Source organism: Macaca nemestrina, chromosome 9, assembly GCF_043159975.1.
Source record: "Macaca nemestrina isolate mMacNem1 chromosome 9, mMacNem.hap1, whole genome shotgun sequence".
Lineage (NCBI taxonomy): Eukaryota > Metazoa > Chordata > Mammalia > Primates > Cercopithecidae > Macaca > Macaca nemestrina.
Window position 1 is genome coordinate 13,937,103 of NC_092133.1, and position 18,006 is coordinate 13,955,108.

General features: G+C 44.0%; 1 protein-coding gene across 7 annotated transcripts in view; it reads right to left on the minus strand.

The window, feature by feature from the left end:
* LOC105467833 (inositol polyphosphate-5-phosphatase F) overlaps positions 1–18,006 on the minus strand; it is a 144,931-nt gene that overhangs the window by 72,196 nt on the left and 54,729 nt on the right. For 4 of the 7 annotated variants that reach the window (XM_071069037.1, XM_071069035.1, XM_011717604.3 and 1 more), the window contains one exon: positions 4,637–4,717. Coding sequence is in view for 3 of the 7 variants with exons in the window: in XM_011717604.3 (XP_011715906.2) it covers positions 4,637–4,717 (81 nt within the window). In the remaining 4 variants the exon portion in view is untranslated. Of the gene's footprint in view, positions 1–4,636; positions 4,718–4,849; positions 4,896–6,519; positions 7,061–18,006 lie in introns of those variants that run through there. The other 3 variants (XM_011717576.3, XM_071069038.1, XM_011717611.3) reach the window with 3 other exon arrangements.

The following is an 18,006-nucleotide window of genomic DNA, read 5'->3' on the forward strand; positions in this document are numbered from 1 at the left end:
AGGTTAAAATGAGTTTGAGTGGGCCTTAATCCAAAATGACTGGTGTCATTACAAGATGAGGAAATTTAGACAGACACACAGTTACAGAGGGAAGACCACATGAAGACACAAGGGGACAGTGGCCATGTACAAGATCAGGACAGAGGCCTCGGGAGGAACCAACACAGCCAACACCTTGATTTCAGACTTGTGTTCCAGAATTGTGAGAAAATACGATTCCATTGTTTAAGTCACCCAGCTGGTGGCACTTTGCTATGGCAGCAAACTAATACAGTTCCTAAGTCACGAGCACTTGCTTCATTCCACAGAGCTCAGAGTTCAGTGACAGTCAGGAACAGCGGCATGGCTCACCCACGCCACTTTAAGACTGTCAATGACATCTGTTCAAATAAATTTATGTTCCCATCTCCCTAGGCAAGAAGAAAAATTTGTGCATTAATACGTGGAGAATAAGTAGGAGGGAAACAGGAGAGAGTTTCAGTACAGACATTTTATTCCCCTCAACCCCTATCCTCCAAAGATAAGATGTTCCCAGGGAAAATGCCCCTCGAGTAATTTTCTCGATTCTTTCTCACACACAGCAGGCACATACCTCCCTTCTAGCCAATCCGACCCAGGGCAAGAGCTTTAATGGGGGGCAGGGAGAGGAGAGGAGGAGGCATCCCTGAGGACAGATAAGGAGAGTAAGTAAGATGGTTGCTCACAGGCAAGGGGCTGGGGGTGGAGTGACATGGAGAGGGTTGGGAGGGAGGGAAAAGCAGCAGGGGCCCAGCAAAGAGTTCCCTGTGCTGCCTCCCCACTCGCTTTCTTAAGAGCCAAACCTTTCAAGTGATGTGACAAGAAGAAGGAAAAAAAAAGGTCCAAGGATTAGGAGAATGAAAAATTAAGAGAATTTCCCTGCCCTTTTTTCCTTTTTTATACTTTCTCCAGTTCACTCTACTCTCCACCTCTCCCTCTTTCAAAATATCCTACATCACAGGTATTCTCACTGCCTATCAACCACCTATTCTGGGACCAAAGAACGGAAAGGAGGAGCAGTACATATAAAGGGGGCTGACCACAGATGGCCATACCTTCACCGCTTCCTATTGACCATACTTTGACTGTATCACAAACTCATCAGCCATCAACTAACTTACATTTGCACATCAGTTGTAGGAGACAGCTTCTGAGCTGTCTGCCAAGTCCAAACCCTCCTGCTCTGACTTCCACCTAGAGGACTGGGACTCTGGAGCACGTCCGACCTACGTGACCCCAGCCAGGAGTCCCATGGCTCAAGATGGGCAAATAAGCCTCTTACCTAGAAGTCTAATGTGGACTCACTACTCAATCTTTTTTGATTGCTGGTCAGTTTCCAGTCATTACAGGGACTATCAGTTGTCAGTTGGTTTGAGGCTAGGGGTGTCATTTTGAAGGCAGAAATTTTGTCCTACATCATACAAACAGAGAAAGTCAAAAAGAGAGAATAAAAGAGACATAGGAGGAGAGGCAGTTGTCAGAGACCAGTTGCCCCAATAAAGTAATCCTGGATCCTGTACAACATCCGTTTCTGTCTTGTTTTTGGTCCCTTGGGTTCTTCATAAAAAAAGTGTGTGTTTTTGCATAAGCTGATAGGTTTGTATTTGCAACCAAAGAGCCTTGATAAAATAGTGATTTACAATTTACTAAGCACTTGCAAGTACGATAGTTAGCTCATTTGGGACTCACAATATCCTGTGAAAATGAAGAGAGCAGTTTCTTTTACCTTGTGTAACAACTTAAGACATACAGGCCCTTGAGCACTGGTAGCTGTCTTCTCAGCACCCAGTCACTACCCTGAAAGGACATCCAGGTTACCCAGGAGAGAGAGGAGGACTCAAGGAGAGGCTCTGTGAGACGAGAGACATGGAGAGAGGGGCCAGGTGAAGGAGAACTAAGGCCATCCAGGCAAACTCCCGGTGAATGTTGCTACGTGAATGACCCCAGCCAACACAACAGAGAAGAGCAGAGCTGCTCTGTCAACCCATAGAATCATGAGAAATTATAGACTGTTGTTGTTTTAAGCCATTAACTTCTGGGACTGGCTTGTTACATAACAAGAAATACATGAAATAGATGTTAGGCAGCTTCTCCTGTATCTCAAAGTTAAATAAATACAGCTTGTCTTCAGGTCTCCTAACTGATTGCAGTGATTTATTCACTGTGCTAAGATGTGACTGAAAATGAGGAAAAATAACTCAAACGTGTCATTTAAATAACAGAAAACGAATTTTAGCTCAGAACACCCAGATGTGAAATTATCCTGTCAGCATGTAAATGAATTAAAAATATATGTATGTAAATGTGGACAGGTAGGAGAGTGTTATTAAAATACTTGGTTACATGGTTACACAATGACTAAATGCTTTTCTTCTCTGTGTTGAAAGAATTTTTTTAAAAAAACCTACCAAATACAGAATATACAACAATGCTCATAGCAGTATTAGTTCTAATAGCAAAACAAAAAAAGAAACAACTCAATTACCCAGTGAGAGGAAAAAGAACAAATCATGATATATTCATAAATAGTGAAAATAAGGAACTACAGTTTCATGCATGAATAAATCTCAAAAATATAAATAAAAATAAGTGAAAGAACAAAAACAACTTAATATCACTTATATAAAATCCCCAAAATACAACCCTTAGCAACATCTGTGGGAATACATATATAATAAAAGGAAAAATGAAAACCAAGTAAATACAAAATTCAAAATAGCAGGTTCCTTTAAGGGGAAGGAAATAGGAAACATTTGGGAAAAGGCACAGAGATGGCTCCAAACACATTGGTCATATTTCCTTTCTTTTATTTACTTATTTTTTTTTTGAGATGGAGTTTCGCTCTTGTTGCCCAGGCTGGAGTGCAATGGCGCAATCTCGGCTTACTGCAACCACCATCTCCCAGGTTCAAGCGATTCTCCAGCCTCAGCCTCCCGAGTAGCTGGGATTACAGGCATGCGTCGCCACGCCCACATAATTTTGGTACTTTTAGTAGAGACAGGGTTTCTCCATGTTGGTCAGGTCGGTCTCGAACTCCCGACCTCAGATGACCCGCCTGCCTCGGCCTCCCAAAGTTCTGGGATTATAGGTGTGAGTCACTGTGCCCGGCTCATATTTAAAAACAACCAAAGAATCTAGCAAAGGAGGCCGGGCGCGGTGGCTCAAGCCTGTAATCCTAGCACTTTGGGAGGCCGAGACGGGCGGATCACAAGGTCAGGAGATCGAGACCATCCTGGCTAACACGGTGAAACCCCGTCTCTACTAAAAAATACAAAAAACTAGCCGGGCGAGGTGGCGGGCGCCTGTAGTCCCAGCTACTCGGGAGGCTGAGGCAGGAGAATGGCGGGAACCCGGGAGGCGGAGCTTGCAGTGAGCTGAGATCCGGCCACAGCACTCCAGCCTGGGTGACAGAGCAAGACTCCGTCTCAAAAAAAAAAAAAAAAAAAAAAAAAAAAAAAAAAAAAAAAAAAGAATCTAGCAAAGGAAAATTAGCTTGTTCCAGATATATGTGCTTATTTCTGATACACAAAAATCAATCTAGCTCCCAAATGCTTAATATTATTTTTAAATAAAAAGGACACACTATAGAGATATATGCTCGCAATTACACAGAAATAATGGCAAAGCCTCCTATAATTCATAACTCATCAAAATTGATACCAAAGGAAAAATATTTATTTAAATGTAGTGCTTAAAATATTTCATTTAGGCCAGGCATGGTGGCTCATGCCTGTAATCCCAGGACGTTGGGAGCCCATGGCAGGAGGATCACTGGAGGCCAGGAGTTTGAGACCAGTCTGGGCAACATAGCAAGAACCCATCTCTAATTTTAAAAAGCTCCCTGAAGGGCAAGGCACCAAAAAAGAAAAAATAAAATTTCATTTGGCCCCTTTCCATTAGCTTTTTGGGACCTGCCTATATAATACCTGTTATACTTTCCCACCAACAAAATTCCCTTTAAGCTCAGGACACAGGTGCCTGTCATTCCAAGTGAGGGCCTGGTGAGTGACCTGGACTTCCCATCAATCTGCCTGTCTTGGACAGGGATCTCTGACAGGACCACACTGTGTGCTAAGAGACCCATACTCCTCTGGAAGAGCTGACTGCATCAGGAACAGACAGCTGACATAAAGCCAATCAGTCATGGTCTGCCACCTGCTTGCCTCTCCAGCTTTATTCCTACTACTCTCCTCTGAGATCGATGCATTTGCTGTATCTTTCCTTCATAGCACCTTCCACAATTATCAAATAATCATACGTTTATTTCCGTGACTACTCTTTGATACCTGTCTTTCCTCCTAAACTGTAAGCTCCATGAGGGTAGAAACAGGGCGGTCTTTGCTCATTATTGTGTTCTACCAACAAGCATGATTCCTGACACACAGCAGGTGTTCAGTAAGTTTTGTAACAGGAAGAAGTGTAATATTATGTCACCTTTTTTCTAAAGTTTTCTTTTTTATTTCATTAAACTTATATGGAAATACACCCACTTTGAGCAGACCCAAAATTAAGACAAAGGAATCAAAGCTGTAAGAGAATCTCATGTATCCTCAAAGAGGAAAACACCAAAAAATGCTACAATAAATCTGACAAGTTTAAAGAGTTTACAGAAACATACCTGAATGAAGTTGAATTTTTCCAATAACACCTTCTACCAACCCCAAACAAATGGGATTCCAGGCAAGAAGTAGATCAGTAGCTAAAAGGAAATAGGAAGCAGTGATGAGAAAACATTCACCAGAAAATATATTAAAACAATATCTTTAGCAGCATATTAAAAAAAATCAGTGTCCCAAAAAAGTAGTATGAATATCCAAATGGAATACATTACCATAAAGCAGTTTGTGACAAAGTATTAAATGTGAGGCCTGAATAAGGCTTCAGATACAGTAAGGCTTCTGATAGTTAAGGGGAGAGCAGTAACAATCAGAAAATCTTCCCAGATAGGAAGCAGTACCTTGGCGCCCTACAGTGGAGGAACGGGGCCATTACACTACAAGAAGGCAAATGGAGGAGCTGCTTGTGGTCCTACAGCACAGAGCCAGTTCCGGATCCAAAGACAGGGCCTAAGAAATTGCCACAGAGCTGTCCACTTACTGGATCACACTCTGGAAAATACCTTTTCCCAAAGATGCTTATACCAAACAAAGAAATCCGGAAAGCAACTGCTCTTTTATATGACTTCCAGGACGAATACAATAGGAACTGTTTCCGTTTGAGTGCCTTCTATGTGCCAGGCATCTCAATCAGTGTTCCTCATCTAAACCACAGAACAGTGATTTGGGTGACAGTTTTCTCACTTCTTCCATATGAGAAATTAGATGACACAAGCTGGTTCCATTCTAGACACACAAGAGAGAAGCAATTTCATTACATGCAACAGATGCCTAAGGACAGGGTTGATTCTCTTGTGTGACCCAGACTGCAAAAGGTTATATACATGGTAATAAATGTAACATTTCTGGTAGTTCAACAGGTGAAGATTAGCAAGAATGAAAACGATATGTGTCTTGGCAGAAAATAAAAATTACATTTTCATTATTATCATTTGCAGTTTATTTTAGTGAAACTTACACTTAATCTGTAACTCACAAAGTAATTATACACTTAATAGTTTAGCCCCACAAATTCATTTGAGTTTTGACTATTGTATCTTGAATGTCTTTGTTATGATACATTCAACGGAAGGCAAAAAAAGCTGACTTGTCTTTGGCTGGATGCGATGGCTCACGCCTGTAATCCCAGCACTTTGGGAGGCTGAGGAGGGTGGATAGCCTGAGGTCAGGAGTTCGAGACCAGCCAGCCCACATGGTGAAACCTCATCTCTACAAAAATTAGCCAGGCATGGTGGCATGCGCCTGTAGTCCCAGCTACTCAGGAGGCTGAGGCAGGAGAATGGCTTGAACCCAGGAGGTAGAGGTTGCAGTGATCCAAGATCACGCCACAGCACTCCAGCCCAGGCGACAGTGCAATACTGTTTTTATTGCAAGAATTAAAGCAAAAGAAGAAATTTATTTTTTAAGGCTGTTATAATGCATTATCATTTCTAATCTTGACAACTCTGAGTTAAGTTTAAGAAGTCCCACTTTACAGATGAGGAGACAAATGCTGAGAAAAGTAAAACATGGTCAGGTCATACCATGGATCGGATCAAGGCTGCTACCAAAAACCAGGTCTGCCTTTTAGCCCCTGCTCTAAACCATTCTGTTACAGTGTCTCCTTCAGAAATTATACATGGAACTAATCAGTAAGACAGTGATTTTTAAATAACATGTACTATAAAATCAAAGAAAAAAAAATCACCTATCCCACCACCCAGAGATAACTTCTTCAGCTACATTTCAGGGCGTTTGTTTGCATACATAACAAACTGCAGCACTATAAATGAGCATTATTGATGGCAGCCGCAGCCTGTCTGATTGCATCGGGGGAGGCGCAGCCAGGGCTGCACCCTCCAAGGAGCCAGCAGGGCAGAGAACAAGCCGGAGTGCTGCCCCCTACCAAGTTGGCCGGGTGGGAGCTCCATGCTCCTGGCACAGTTGCAGCCAGCAGAGGCTCCAGACCTGGGCATTCCTGCACTCTCAGGGACCCGGGAAGACCCCTCATCCCCCGCAGGCTCAGAAGTGCCTGCTCCCACTCCCTGCTCCCAGCACCTGGTCTGGTGCAGAGCGAATTGTGGCCAAGCCCAGGCACCGTCACGACCGGGTCGGGTGTGCACAGGCTCAGAGAGTGCTGACACACCAGCCCCCTGCCGCCTCAGCCTCTGCTGGACTTTGGGTGCTGATGAGCATGGGAAGGAGGCCAGCAGGGGTAAGGGCAGCTCCAAGTGGGCCTGCAGGCACCTCTCGGCCCAAACAGGCTGGGCAGTGGAGGGAGGCAGACACAGGTTCCTGCCCCGAAAGGGGCAGGTCACATGTAAAACCCCATCTTCAAGCCAGGGATGACCTGAAGCCTGGGGTCCAAGTTGCAGGTTCCGGGTGGAGTCTGTGGGCTGCAGTAAGAACTTAGGGTGCTTTCTCCAGGCCATCCGTGGCCTCCCACGAACTAATCAGTACACATTTCCTCCATTCTGAGCCCATAAAAATCCCAGACTCAGCCAGACTCATAGATGTCCGGACCACCAGCTGTGGGAGGGAGCTGCCCACTTCCGGTCTCCTCATCGGATGACCTGCCTGCAGAAAGGAGCTACCCACTTCAGGTCTCCTGAGAGCTCTTCTGGGGCTCAATGAAGCTGCTCTCTGCCTTGCTCACCCTCCAGTCATCCACGTACCTCGTGTACCTCACTCTTCCTGGACACAGGACCCCTAAATGTTGGGGCTGAAAAAGTTGTAACGCAAACAGGACCAAAACATGCCCCCGCTCACCAGGTTGCGGGCAACAAGAAGGAGGGAAGGGCTGCAGCCCTTCAGGGACACCATACCTAGGGGCTCTCCAAGCCAGGGCTGTGACACCTTCTTTGGGGCTCTGCAGTTCCTGGCATCTCCAAGTTTCCAGGCATTACTGCATTCCCCAGTGCCTGCAGTGGAAGCTGCTTGTGGTACGCCTGGTCCAGCCACAGCCTTGCACCAAGCCAGTGTCTATACTGGTGCCTGGAGCTGCCTGCCCTGCCACGGCTGGCACACCTGGCTGTGCACAGTGGCTGGACCCCACGCTCACTCACACACCACTCGCCGCTCCGCACCTGGCTTGCCATTGGCAGGCATGGGATCTGGGCTGGTAGTGCAAGCCGAGCGCAGCTTACCAAGCCAAGAGGGTGGAAAAAGCCCAGTGGACCCAAGGAAAACTCAGGCAAAAGCACCACTGGCCACATAAGTGTCCAGGTGCAAAAGCAACACCCCAAGGATCCCATGACATTATAGTTCTTTAAATAATTTTTTCTAACATTTCTAACATAATTTTTCTAACATTTCATGAGTATTTTCTCCTTTAAAATATTCTTCAAGATTACAACTTCATGGTGGCATAATATTCCACTTAAGGAAGTACTTCCTCAAAGAAAACATTTAAGTGATTTGAAGTTTTTCCCCATCATAAAAAAACACTGTGATAAATGATGAATATTATGCAAATATTTGCCTCTCTAATTAATAGCTTTTGGATAGATTCCTGGGAATTAAATTAATAGGTTAAAACCTTAAAAATGTAAACTTCTCAAATAATACCAAATTGTTTGCTACAAAGGTTACATACCAAGTTAGATTTCTGCCAGAAGCACATGAATTTCTTTTTCAAATTAAAAAAAAAATTTATTTAAAGCAAAGCCAGGCGCAGTGGCTCACGCCTGTAACCCCAACATTGTGGGAGGCCAAGGCAGGTGGACTGCTTGAGGCCAGGAGTTCAGCCTGGCCAACATGGCAAAAACCCACCTCCACTAAAAATGCACAAAAAATAAGCTGGGGGTGGTGGTGCGTGCCTGTAATCCCAGCTTCTTGGGAGGCTGAGGCATGAGAATTGCTTGAACCAGGAGTGGAAGCTGCAGTGAACTGAGATCACACCACTGCACTCCAGCCTAGGGGACACAGCAAGATTCTGTCTCAAAAAATAATAATAATGAGTTAAAAGTTTAGAATTTATCTAATTTTGCTCATTTGATGGCATCTGGCATCTATTGCCTAACATGATGTTTATTTCTTTTCTATTGCTGATAAGATTAAACAATTATAAAATTGGCTACCTATTGCCAGGCATGGTGGCTCATGCCTGTAATCCCAGCACTGTGGAAGGCCGAGGTGGGAGGATCACCTGAGGTCAGGAGTTCAAGACCAGTCTGGCCAACAAGGAAAAACCCCATCTCTACTAAAAATACAAAAATTAGCTGGGTGTGTTGGCACACGTCTGTAATCCCAGCCACTTGGGAGGCTGAGGCACAAGAATCGCTTGAATCCGGGAAGTGGAGGTTGCTGTGAGCCGAGATTACATCACTGCACTCAACTACAGCCTGGGCAACAGAGCAAGACTCTGTCTCAAAAAAAAAAAAAAAAAAAAAAATTTGGCTGCTTATATGTCATGTCATCTTCTATGATTTTCTTGTTCATGCCTCCTAACAATTTTTCTTTATATCCTTCATTGACTTACGAGTTCCTTTCATATTAAGGACTTCAACTCTTTGACATGTTTGCAAATATTTTCAGTTTTTAATTTTTTTATCTTTTGGCTTACAAAGTTGTTCCTTAGTATCAGTTACTGTATTTACTGATTTCATCTCTGTTAGTTGTTAACTATTTAACCCTAATGCCAGTGGAATAAAGAGAACCCTGATTTCTTTCCAAATAGTGAGGCAGAATCCTGTATCAGGCAGGCCATGTCTCAACATCTGCCAACACAGATGCCCCTGCTAAGGAAAGAGCTCCAGCTACCCAGAACTCTGCCACCTTGACCTCAGATGAACAGACCACAGTTGTAGGACTCTATCCCTTGGGTACCAAATAAGCTTTAGGAATACAGAAGAGGAAGGAAAAAACAGAGTTAAAGCAGTCAGGGAGAGCCATGTAGAAGAAGTGGAGCATCAGGCACAAGGACAGCAGCAAGAAAAAATAATAGAGCAGATAAAAAAAAGTACAAGATTTGTTCTGGTATGTGCCCCAACATTGGAAAAACACATATCAAGTACTTGCCAGGAACCAGACACTGTATCACGTTAAGATGATATAAAAATAATGAAGCAAACAGTGTAGATAACAGAAGACCAGTAGGTACACTGGAAATATGAATTGATAATGCTGGAAAAGTAAACTAAGGCCAACTGTGGAAAAACTTGAATAAACAGTAATGAGCCTGGCCAGGCACAGTGGCTCACACATGTAATCCCAGCACTTTGGGATGCCAAGGCGGGTGGATCACAGGTCAGGAGTCCGAGACCAGCCTGACCAACATGGTGAAACCCCGTCTCTACTAAAAATACAAAAATTAGCCGGGCATGGTGGCGCATGCCTGTAATCCCAGTTACTCAGGAGGCTGAGGCAGGAGAATCACTTGAACCTGGGAGGCGGAGGTTGCAGTGAGCCGAGATCACGACACTGCATTCCAGCCTGAGTGACAGAGCAAGACTTCATCTCAAAAAACAAAAACAAAAACAAAAAAACAGTAATGAGCCTGAGCTTCCTAGAGACCATGGAAAGCAGATAATAAACAAAGTAGGTAAAACAAGATTACAGTCAGGGATTACATCACAAAGTTGATGTAACTAAGGAAACCTTACCCAAAAGTTAAATTGTGTTTTCAATCATTTAGAAGGTCCATCGTAAGAGATACTTTTACATCAAGACCTAGTGAACACATAGATGTATGCAGGTACCAGAAACAAAAGTTTCATGAAATAGTATTTGAAAATAGGTGGAGATTGGGAGTAAGAAACCCACTTGGATTACTGCAAAAGTCTTGGCCTGAAATGACATGAAAGGTCATGTAGAAAAGAGCTCGAGAAAAAAAAAAAAAGAAAAGAAAAAATAACAAAAAAAAAGATTAAAAAAGAAAGAAAAAGAAAAGAGCTTAGGGAGTAAGCTGGTAGTGGGTGAAGAATCCACAGGAGGAGATAAACATGAAAGTTCTCAGAAGAAGCTATGTGGAGGACAGGGAGAGGGCAAATCAAAGTTGACACTGAGACACCTATTCTCTCCTGAGTGGGAATGGATGAGGATATGAGTGAGAAGAGCAAGAGGGAGCATGGCAGAAAGGATATGGCATACAGCAGCTAAGAGGAAGGGCTGATGAGAACCTCCTCATTCAATACCCTTTTCCATCTTTGGCATTGTGAACCATGTAAATGCATCATCCAGTCAAGAAAATAAGATTTCGGCCGGGCGCGGTGGCTCAAGCCTGTAATCCCAGCACTTTGGGAGGCCGAGACGGGCGGATCACGAGGTCGGGAGATCGAGACCATCCTGGCTGACACGGTGAAACCCCGTCTCTACTAAAAAATACAAAAAAAACTAGCCGGGCGAGGTGGCGGGCGCCTGTAGTCCCAGCTACTCGGGAGGCAGAGGCAGGAGAATGGCGTGAACCCGGGAGGCGGAGCTTGCAGTGAGCTGAGATCCGGCCACTGCACTCCAGCCTGGGTGACAGCGCGAGACTCCGTCTCAAAAAAAAAAAAAAAAAAAAGAAGAAGAAAATAAGATTTCAACTTAAAAAAAAAAAAAAACTAGAAAAAAACTATTTAAAAAGTCTTTGTTGTAGTCTAATGTCTAAAAACAATAGTCATTAGTAGTCCAGAATGAAAACCAGTTAAACCCATAAGACTGAGTTCATGACGAGATGATCAAGAAGAAACAACTGGATTTAAGAACAAGAGGAGGGACTAGGCTCAGTGGCTCAAGCCTATAATCCCAGCATTTTAGGAGACTGAGGCAGGAGGATTACTTGAGGTCAGGGGTTTGAGACCAGCTTGGGCAACACAGCAAGATCCCCTGTCTCTACAAAATATTAGCCAGGTGTGGTGGCATCCACCTGTAGTCCCAGCTACTCAGGAGGCTGAGGCAGGAGGATCACTCAAGCCCAGGAATTTAAGGCTGCAGGGAGCTCTGATGGTGCCACTGCACTCTAGCCTGGGGGACAGAGCGAGACTCCATCTCAAAAAAACAAAAAAGCAAAAACAAGAAAGAGATAAGATGTTGAATAAGGAAAAGAAGACAGGTGACAAAAAAAAAAGCTACAGGTATAAAAGTTAACCTTGGAAAGGAAAGAAGATACTATCTGTTTCTTCTAAGTCTGGAAGAAAAGATGAAAGTCTAAACATAGAAATGGAGAAGAGAAGCAGACGAGTATATCCTATGCCCTTGACTCAGTAAAAACAGGAGTCAAAGTCGTCTTTGTTTTAGCAAGGGGAAGGACGGAGGAGTAATGGGGCACTGGAGGCTAGGTGTGGGAAAGGAATTTGGAAAGTCAATTTGCAAGTGTTCTATGTGCGCTTGAAATGTATGTATATTTTTAAATTCAGTGTTGTCAAGAAAAAGGGGGGGAGTCAATCCATTAGTGGGTCATCAAATCAATTTCGTATAAAGAGATCAGCATTAATAGCACTAAACAGAATAGAAGAGAAAACAAAACCACAGTGTAAGGAGAAATACTTAATGAAACTTTGGTTTCTGGTACAACCTTGTGAATTTTGTCCAACTCCTCTACGTACCTGCTAATTTTTCTGACTGCTTCACCTGTTATTTTTTGAGAGAGGTCTTACTTTTTAAAATCTCATGCTTTATTTTCTTCCTTATTTTTATATCTTTCAGGATTATTATATTTTCCTGGTGAACTGCTCTGCTTATCAGGATGTAATAACTGGTTTTATTTCAAATAATACTTTTTGCCCTAAAGTCTAGTTGGTATAATATTCATATTGTGGCCGGGCGCGGTGGCTCACGCCTGTAATCCCAGCACTTTGGGAGGCCGAGGCGGGCGGATCACAAGGTCAGGAGATCGAGACCACGGTGAAACCCCGTCTCTACTAAAAATACAAAAAATTAGCCGGGCGCGGTGGCGGGCGCCTGTAGTCCCAGCTACTCGGGAGGCTGAGGCAGGAGAATGGCGTGAACCTGGGAGGCGGAGCTTGCAGTGAGCCGAGATCGCGCCACTGCACTCCAGCCTGGGCGACAGAGCAAGACTCCGTCTCAAAAAAAAAAAAAAAAAAAAAAAAAAAATATTCATATTGTGAAAGAAACACATTAGGCATTAAAAAGGGATAAATATGAATATTGCTAACTACCAGTCCAACTCCCACAGCCTTGGGAATAAAGTCCAAATTCCTTGGAAAGGCTTGTGAGACCCTGCATGGGTTAGTCCTCTCCATCCCCCTCCTGCCCCCCACCCCCAGCAACCTAGCCTTCAGCCATCCTGAACTATGTGCAGCCTGGGCCCGGAATGCGACTCCCCACCCACTTCTGCCTGCCCTTCATTCCAGACTTAGAACAAGGGTCAGTCCTCTTCCCGGACACATTCCCCACTCCACCCACACCCAGCAGAGCTGACCAGACTCTCTCATGTGGATCCCCTAAACCCTGCGCATATTTCCATCATGGCACCTTACTTTGGTTTAGTCCATATGTCATTACTGACTTGCCTGCCTCCTTGACTGAACAGGAATTCATCAAGAAGAGGAAGCTCATTTAGACCTTGTCTCCTCAAGCTTCTGTTCCCAGTGCATGGTACACAGAAAGCTCCCAAATGGACGGGTAAACATATGATGTAGAAAGTGGAGGCAAGTTGAAATCAGATAATTTGCACAGAATCATGCTGGAAGGATTTACTACTTAAAGTGGCAAAAGATAAAGTCATCATAGAGTCAGGTTGGAAGGATTTACTACTTATGGTGGCAAAAGTAAAGTCATCTCATCCGGGCTATTTGAGACAAAGACATTAAGGCTGGCATAGGTAAAGTAACTGCCCAACACTGCACAGCTTGTTAACATCAAAACACTTTCCCACTCTCAGACTAGGGCTCTTTTTTTTTTTTTTTCAGATGGAGTTTTGTTCTTGTCGCCCAGGCTGGAGTATAATGGCACAATCTCGGCTCACCACAACCTCCACCTCCCAGGTTCAAGCAATTCTCTTGCCTCAACCTCCCAAGTAGCTGGGATTACAGGCATGCGCCACCACACCTGGCTAATTTTGTATTTTTAATAGAGAAAAGGTTTGGTCATTTGGTCAGACTGGTCTCAAACTCCCAGGCTCAGGTGACCCACGCACCTCGGCCTCTCAAAGTGCTGGGATTACAGGCGTGAGCTACCGCACCCAGTCAGACCAGGGCTCTTTCTAATACCGTAAGTTTCCCTACCAAATTATCTCTGGTGCAATCCTCTCATATTTGTATGGGGCTTTCAGCACAGGACCATCATCCCAGGTACTCCAAAATGCCTTTTTTTTTTCCCACCAAGTCCTATTGGTTGTATCTCCCCAACAACTGATGAATCTTTCACTTCTCTTGACCCCCACTGCTACTATCCTTGCCCAGGGCCAAGACCTTCGCCATCTGGATCATTTAAAAAGCTGTTGTCTGGCCAAGCGCAGTGGCTCATGCCTGTAATCCCAGCACTTTGGGAGGCCGAGGCAGGTGGATCATGAGGTCAGGAGTTCAAGACCAGCCTGGCCAAGATAGTGAAACCCTGTCTCTATTAAAAATACAAAAAAAATTAACCAGGCGTGGTGGTGAGCACCTGTAATCCCAGCTACTCGGGAGACTGAAGCAGAGAATTGCTTGAATCCAGGAGGCAGAGGTTGCAGTGAGCTGAGATCACACCACTGCACTCCAGCCTGGGCAATAGCGCGAAACTCTGTCTCAAAAAATAAATAAATAAAATAAAAAATAAAAAGCTGTTGTCAGGCCAGGCGCGGTGGCTCATGCCTATAATCCCAGCACTTTGGGAGGCTGAGGAGGGCAGATCACTTGAGGTCAGGAGTTCAAGACCAGTCTGGTCAACACGGTAAAACCCCATCTCTACTAAAAATACAAAAATTAGCCGGCCGTGGTGGCGGGCACCTGTACTCCCAGCTACTTGGGAGGCCCAGGTGGGAGAATCGCTTAAACCTGAGAGGCAGAGGTTGCAGTGAGCTGAGATCTCACTAATGCACTCCAGCCTGGGCAACACAGTGAGACTCCGTCTCAAAAAATAATAATAATAAATAAAAACTGTTGTTGGCCTCTAGCAGGCTGCTTAACACATAACAGACACTCAAATGTCTACTGAAGGCAAAGAAGACTCTAAATAGTTCGGTACTGCTGGCCATGCAGAATAAGACAGGGAGCAGGAAGAATGAGGCTGAAGAACTAAACAGGAACCCACTCAGCCGGACAACAGGTAGTAAAATTAGGAGCCGCCTCCTCCAGCAGGGCAGATTTGGATTTGAGATAGAATGCAGGACAAATGTGTAGAGGATGAACGTGAAGGGGCCTGAAGTCAGAGAGTCAGGTTACAGGTAAGAATGTGCTAGGACTGGGGCTGACTGTAGAACTGGAAAGCTGGACAGAATTCAGCTACTTGGATGTGCTATAGATGCAGTCTGCATTTGGTGTGCTGGGTGAAGAATCCTTGATCTACTACAGTCTCTGAATCCCTCTCACCTTCAGTTTCCTCCTTTGTAAACAGAATTCCATCTAACTTAGCCGGACACCTGTAGTCCCAGGTTTTCATGAGGATTACATGCATTATGTGAAAAGTGCCCAGCATCTGTCACATAATAAATGTTAATAACTTTCACCTCAAGTTGAGAAACGTGTAAGTATTTAAAACTCCAGGCTCCTACCATTCAGTAACCTCTCCATAATTTTTTTTAGGGTCTTCATACGGCTTAAAATAAAAATGTACGGGGCCAGGCACAGTGGCTCACGCCTGTAATCCCAGCACTTTGGGAGGCCGAGGCAGGTGGATGATGAGGTCAGGAGTTTGAAGACCAGCCTGGCCAACATGGTGAAACCCTGTCTCTATTAAAAACACAAAAATTAGCTGGATGTGGTGGTGGGCGCCTGTAATTCCAGGCACGGGAGGCTGAGGCAGGAGAATCACTTCAAACTGGAAGGCAGAGGTTGCAATGAGCCAAGATGGTGCCACTGCACTCCAGCCTGGGCGAAAGAGCGAAACTCCGCCTCAAAAAAAAAAAAAAAAGAAAAAAGTATGAAAGAAAAAACCCAACTTCAATACATTTTTCAGTTACTAAACCTCATGGTAGAACCATAATTCCTGAATGCCTTCTCAGAGTAATAAATGCTTCATGGAAATATCTTAATGCCTAGATATGCCCCAGAATTCTATTTTCTCAAAATGGGAAACACTGACCTGCAGCTCTGAAACAGCATAAAACTGGGCATCCAGCATTCAGTCCCAACAACCAAATTCTGGTTCAAATGGTAAATCAAGCATGACTGCAAACTTCCTCCCCCGCCCCACACCCCCTACAGACACATGAGAGATGGAGAATCTAGAAAAGGTAGAATCTCAAGGGAGGTAAAAAACATGCTTGGGAAAGACATGGATACTGGTAAACTCCAGTTCTATATGTGAATAAGTATGAGGTCCTAAGGCTGGGGAAACTACAGAAGAATATAAATAGAGAGTGTAACTTTTAATGAGCAACAGAAAGATACCTGACAACATTTCAGTCATCCAATAGAAAATAGGGGGAAAATGGCAGGAGCAATACAAATAAAGAAAGCATAATAAATGGAAAACATAAATAAAAGGTAGAAATAACTTCTAATACATTTATAGTTACAATAAATGTAAACAGTTTCAACTAACCAATGAAAAGACAGACCATTGGCTGGGTGTGGTACTCACACCTGTAAACCAACACTTTGGGAGGCTGAGACACGCAGATTGCTTGAGCCCAGGAGTTCAAGACCAGTCTGGGCAACATGGTGAAACACCATTTCTACAAAAAATACAAAAAATTAGCCAGGCACCTGTAGTTCCAGCCACCCAGGAGGCTAAAGTGGGAGGATCACCTGAGCCCAGGAGGTCAGGGATACAGTGACCCATGATCACGCCACTGCACTCCAGCCTGGGTGACAAAGTGAGACCCTATCACAAAAAAAAAAAAAAAAAGAAAGAAAGAAAGATAAACGATTAAGTCTGAACCCCTCTATCAGTTTATTTAATTCTATGGCAATTTACAGTTTACCACTATATACCTGCAGTCCAGCATAACAGGCACTCATTCAATAGTTATTGAACAAAATTTTTAAAAAGCATCAAAGAGTAAAACTAAATTTTTCCCACCAATTGCTTATTTTCATTGACTTGTAATAAGAATACCATCCTAAGTTTTTATTGTTTTTGAAGTTAGCCCCAAAATATCAGTCTTTGCTATGCAGGCACTTTTATTTATGTATTTATTTTCTTCTTTCATACAAACCAGGAATGAGCTTGGATTTTTAATTTCAGGTGCTTTTAATAATAAACGCATTTATCTTTCAATAAATATAATACATCATGGGAATATGGTTTCTTAAAATGAAAGACTCACCTAAAACTTCTGGGCAATGTTTTTTTTTCCCTTGAGACAAGGTCTCACTCTGTTACCCAGACTGAAGTGCAGTAGCATGATCATAACTAACTGCAGCCTCCAACTCCTGAACTCAATCGATCCTCTCACCTCAGCCTCCCAAGCAGCTGGGAATACAGGCACACACCATGATGTTCAGCTCATTTTTTTTTTTTTTTTTTCCTTTTTTTGAGACGGAGTCTCGCTCTGTCGCCCAGGCTGGAGTGCAGTGGCTGCATCTCAGCTCACTGCAAGCTCCGCCTCCCGGGTCTACACCATTCTCCTGCCTCAGCCTCCCGAGTAGCTGGGACTACAGGCGCCCGCCACCTCACCCGGCTAGTTTTTTGTATTTTTTAGTAGAGACGGGGTTTCACCGTATTAGCCAGGCTGGTCTCGATCTCCTGACCTTGTGATCCACCCTCCTCAGCCTCCCAAAGTGCTGGGATTACAGGCTTGAGCCACCGCGCCCGGCCCTCATTTTTTTTTTTAACTTTTTTTTTTTTTTTTTTTAGTAGGGATAAGGTCTATCTATATTCCCCAGGCTGATCTCAAACTCCTGGACTCAAGTGATCCTCCCCCATCAGCCTCCCAAAATGCTGGGATTACAGGCATGAGCCACCATGCCTGGCCTGGGCAATTTAAATTATCTTGAAATCTTTATATTATCTTGAAAACTCTAGCAGGTGCACATAACTTCTCATACTAATATAGAGATAAGAGGCACAAGATGATAGAGGAAGTCCTGAAGCAGGTACTGTAATTGACACAAGAAGGGAGACTATGTGTGTCGTGTCGAGCTGCTCTGACTTTGCTGCCTGGTATAGCGCCTGGCATACAGCTGACACTTCAAAATGTGTGTATGTATTTAAAATCTGTGGTTTTTCACTAAAGAAATAAAACAAGTTGGCATTAAAGAGTCTGTCTGTACAGAGGACATGTGTAGATAGTATTAGTCCAGGCATAAGCAGCAATTGCCCTTAGTAGTGGATATCCTACTGACCATATTAATGGCTACACTGGGGA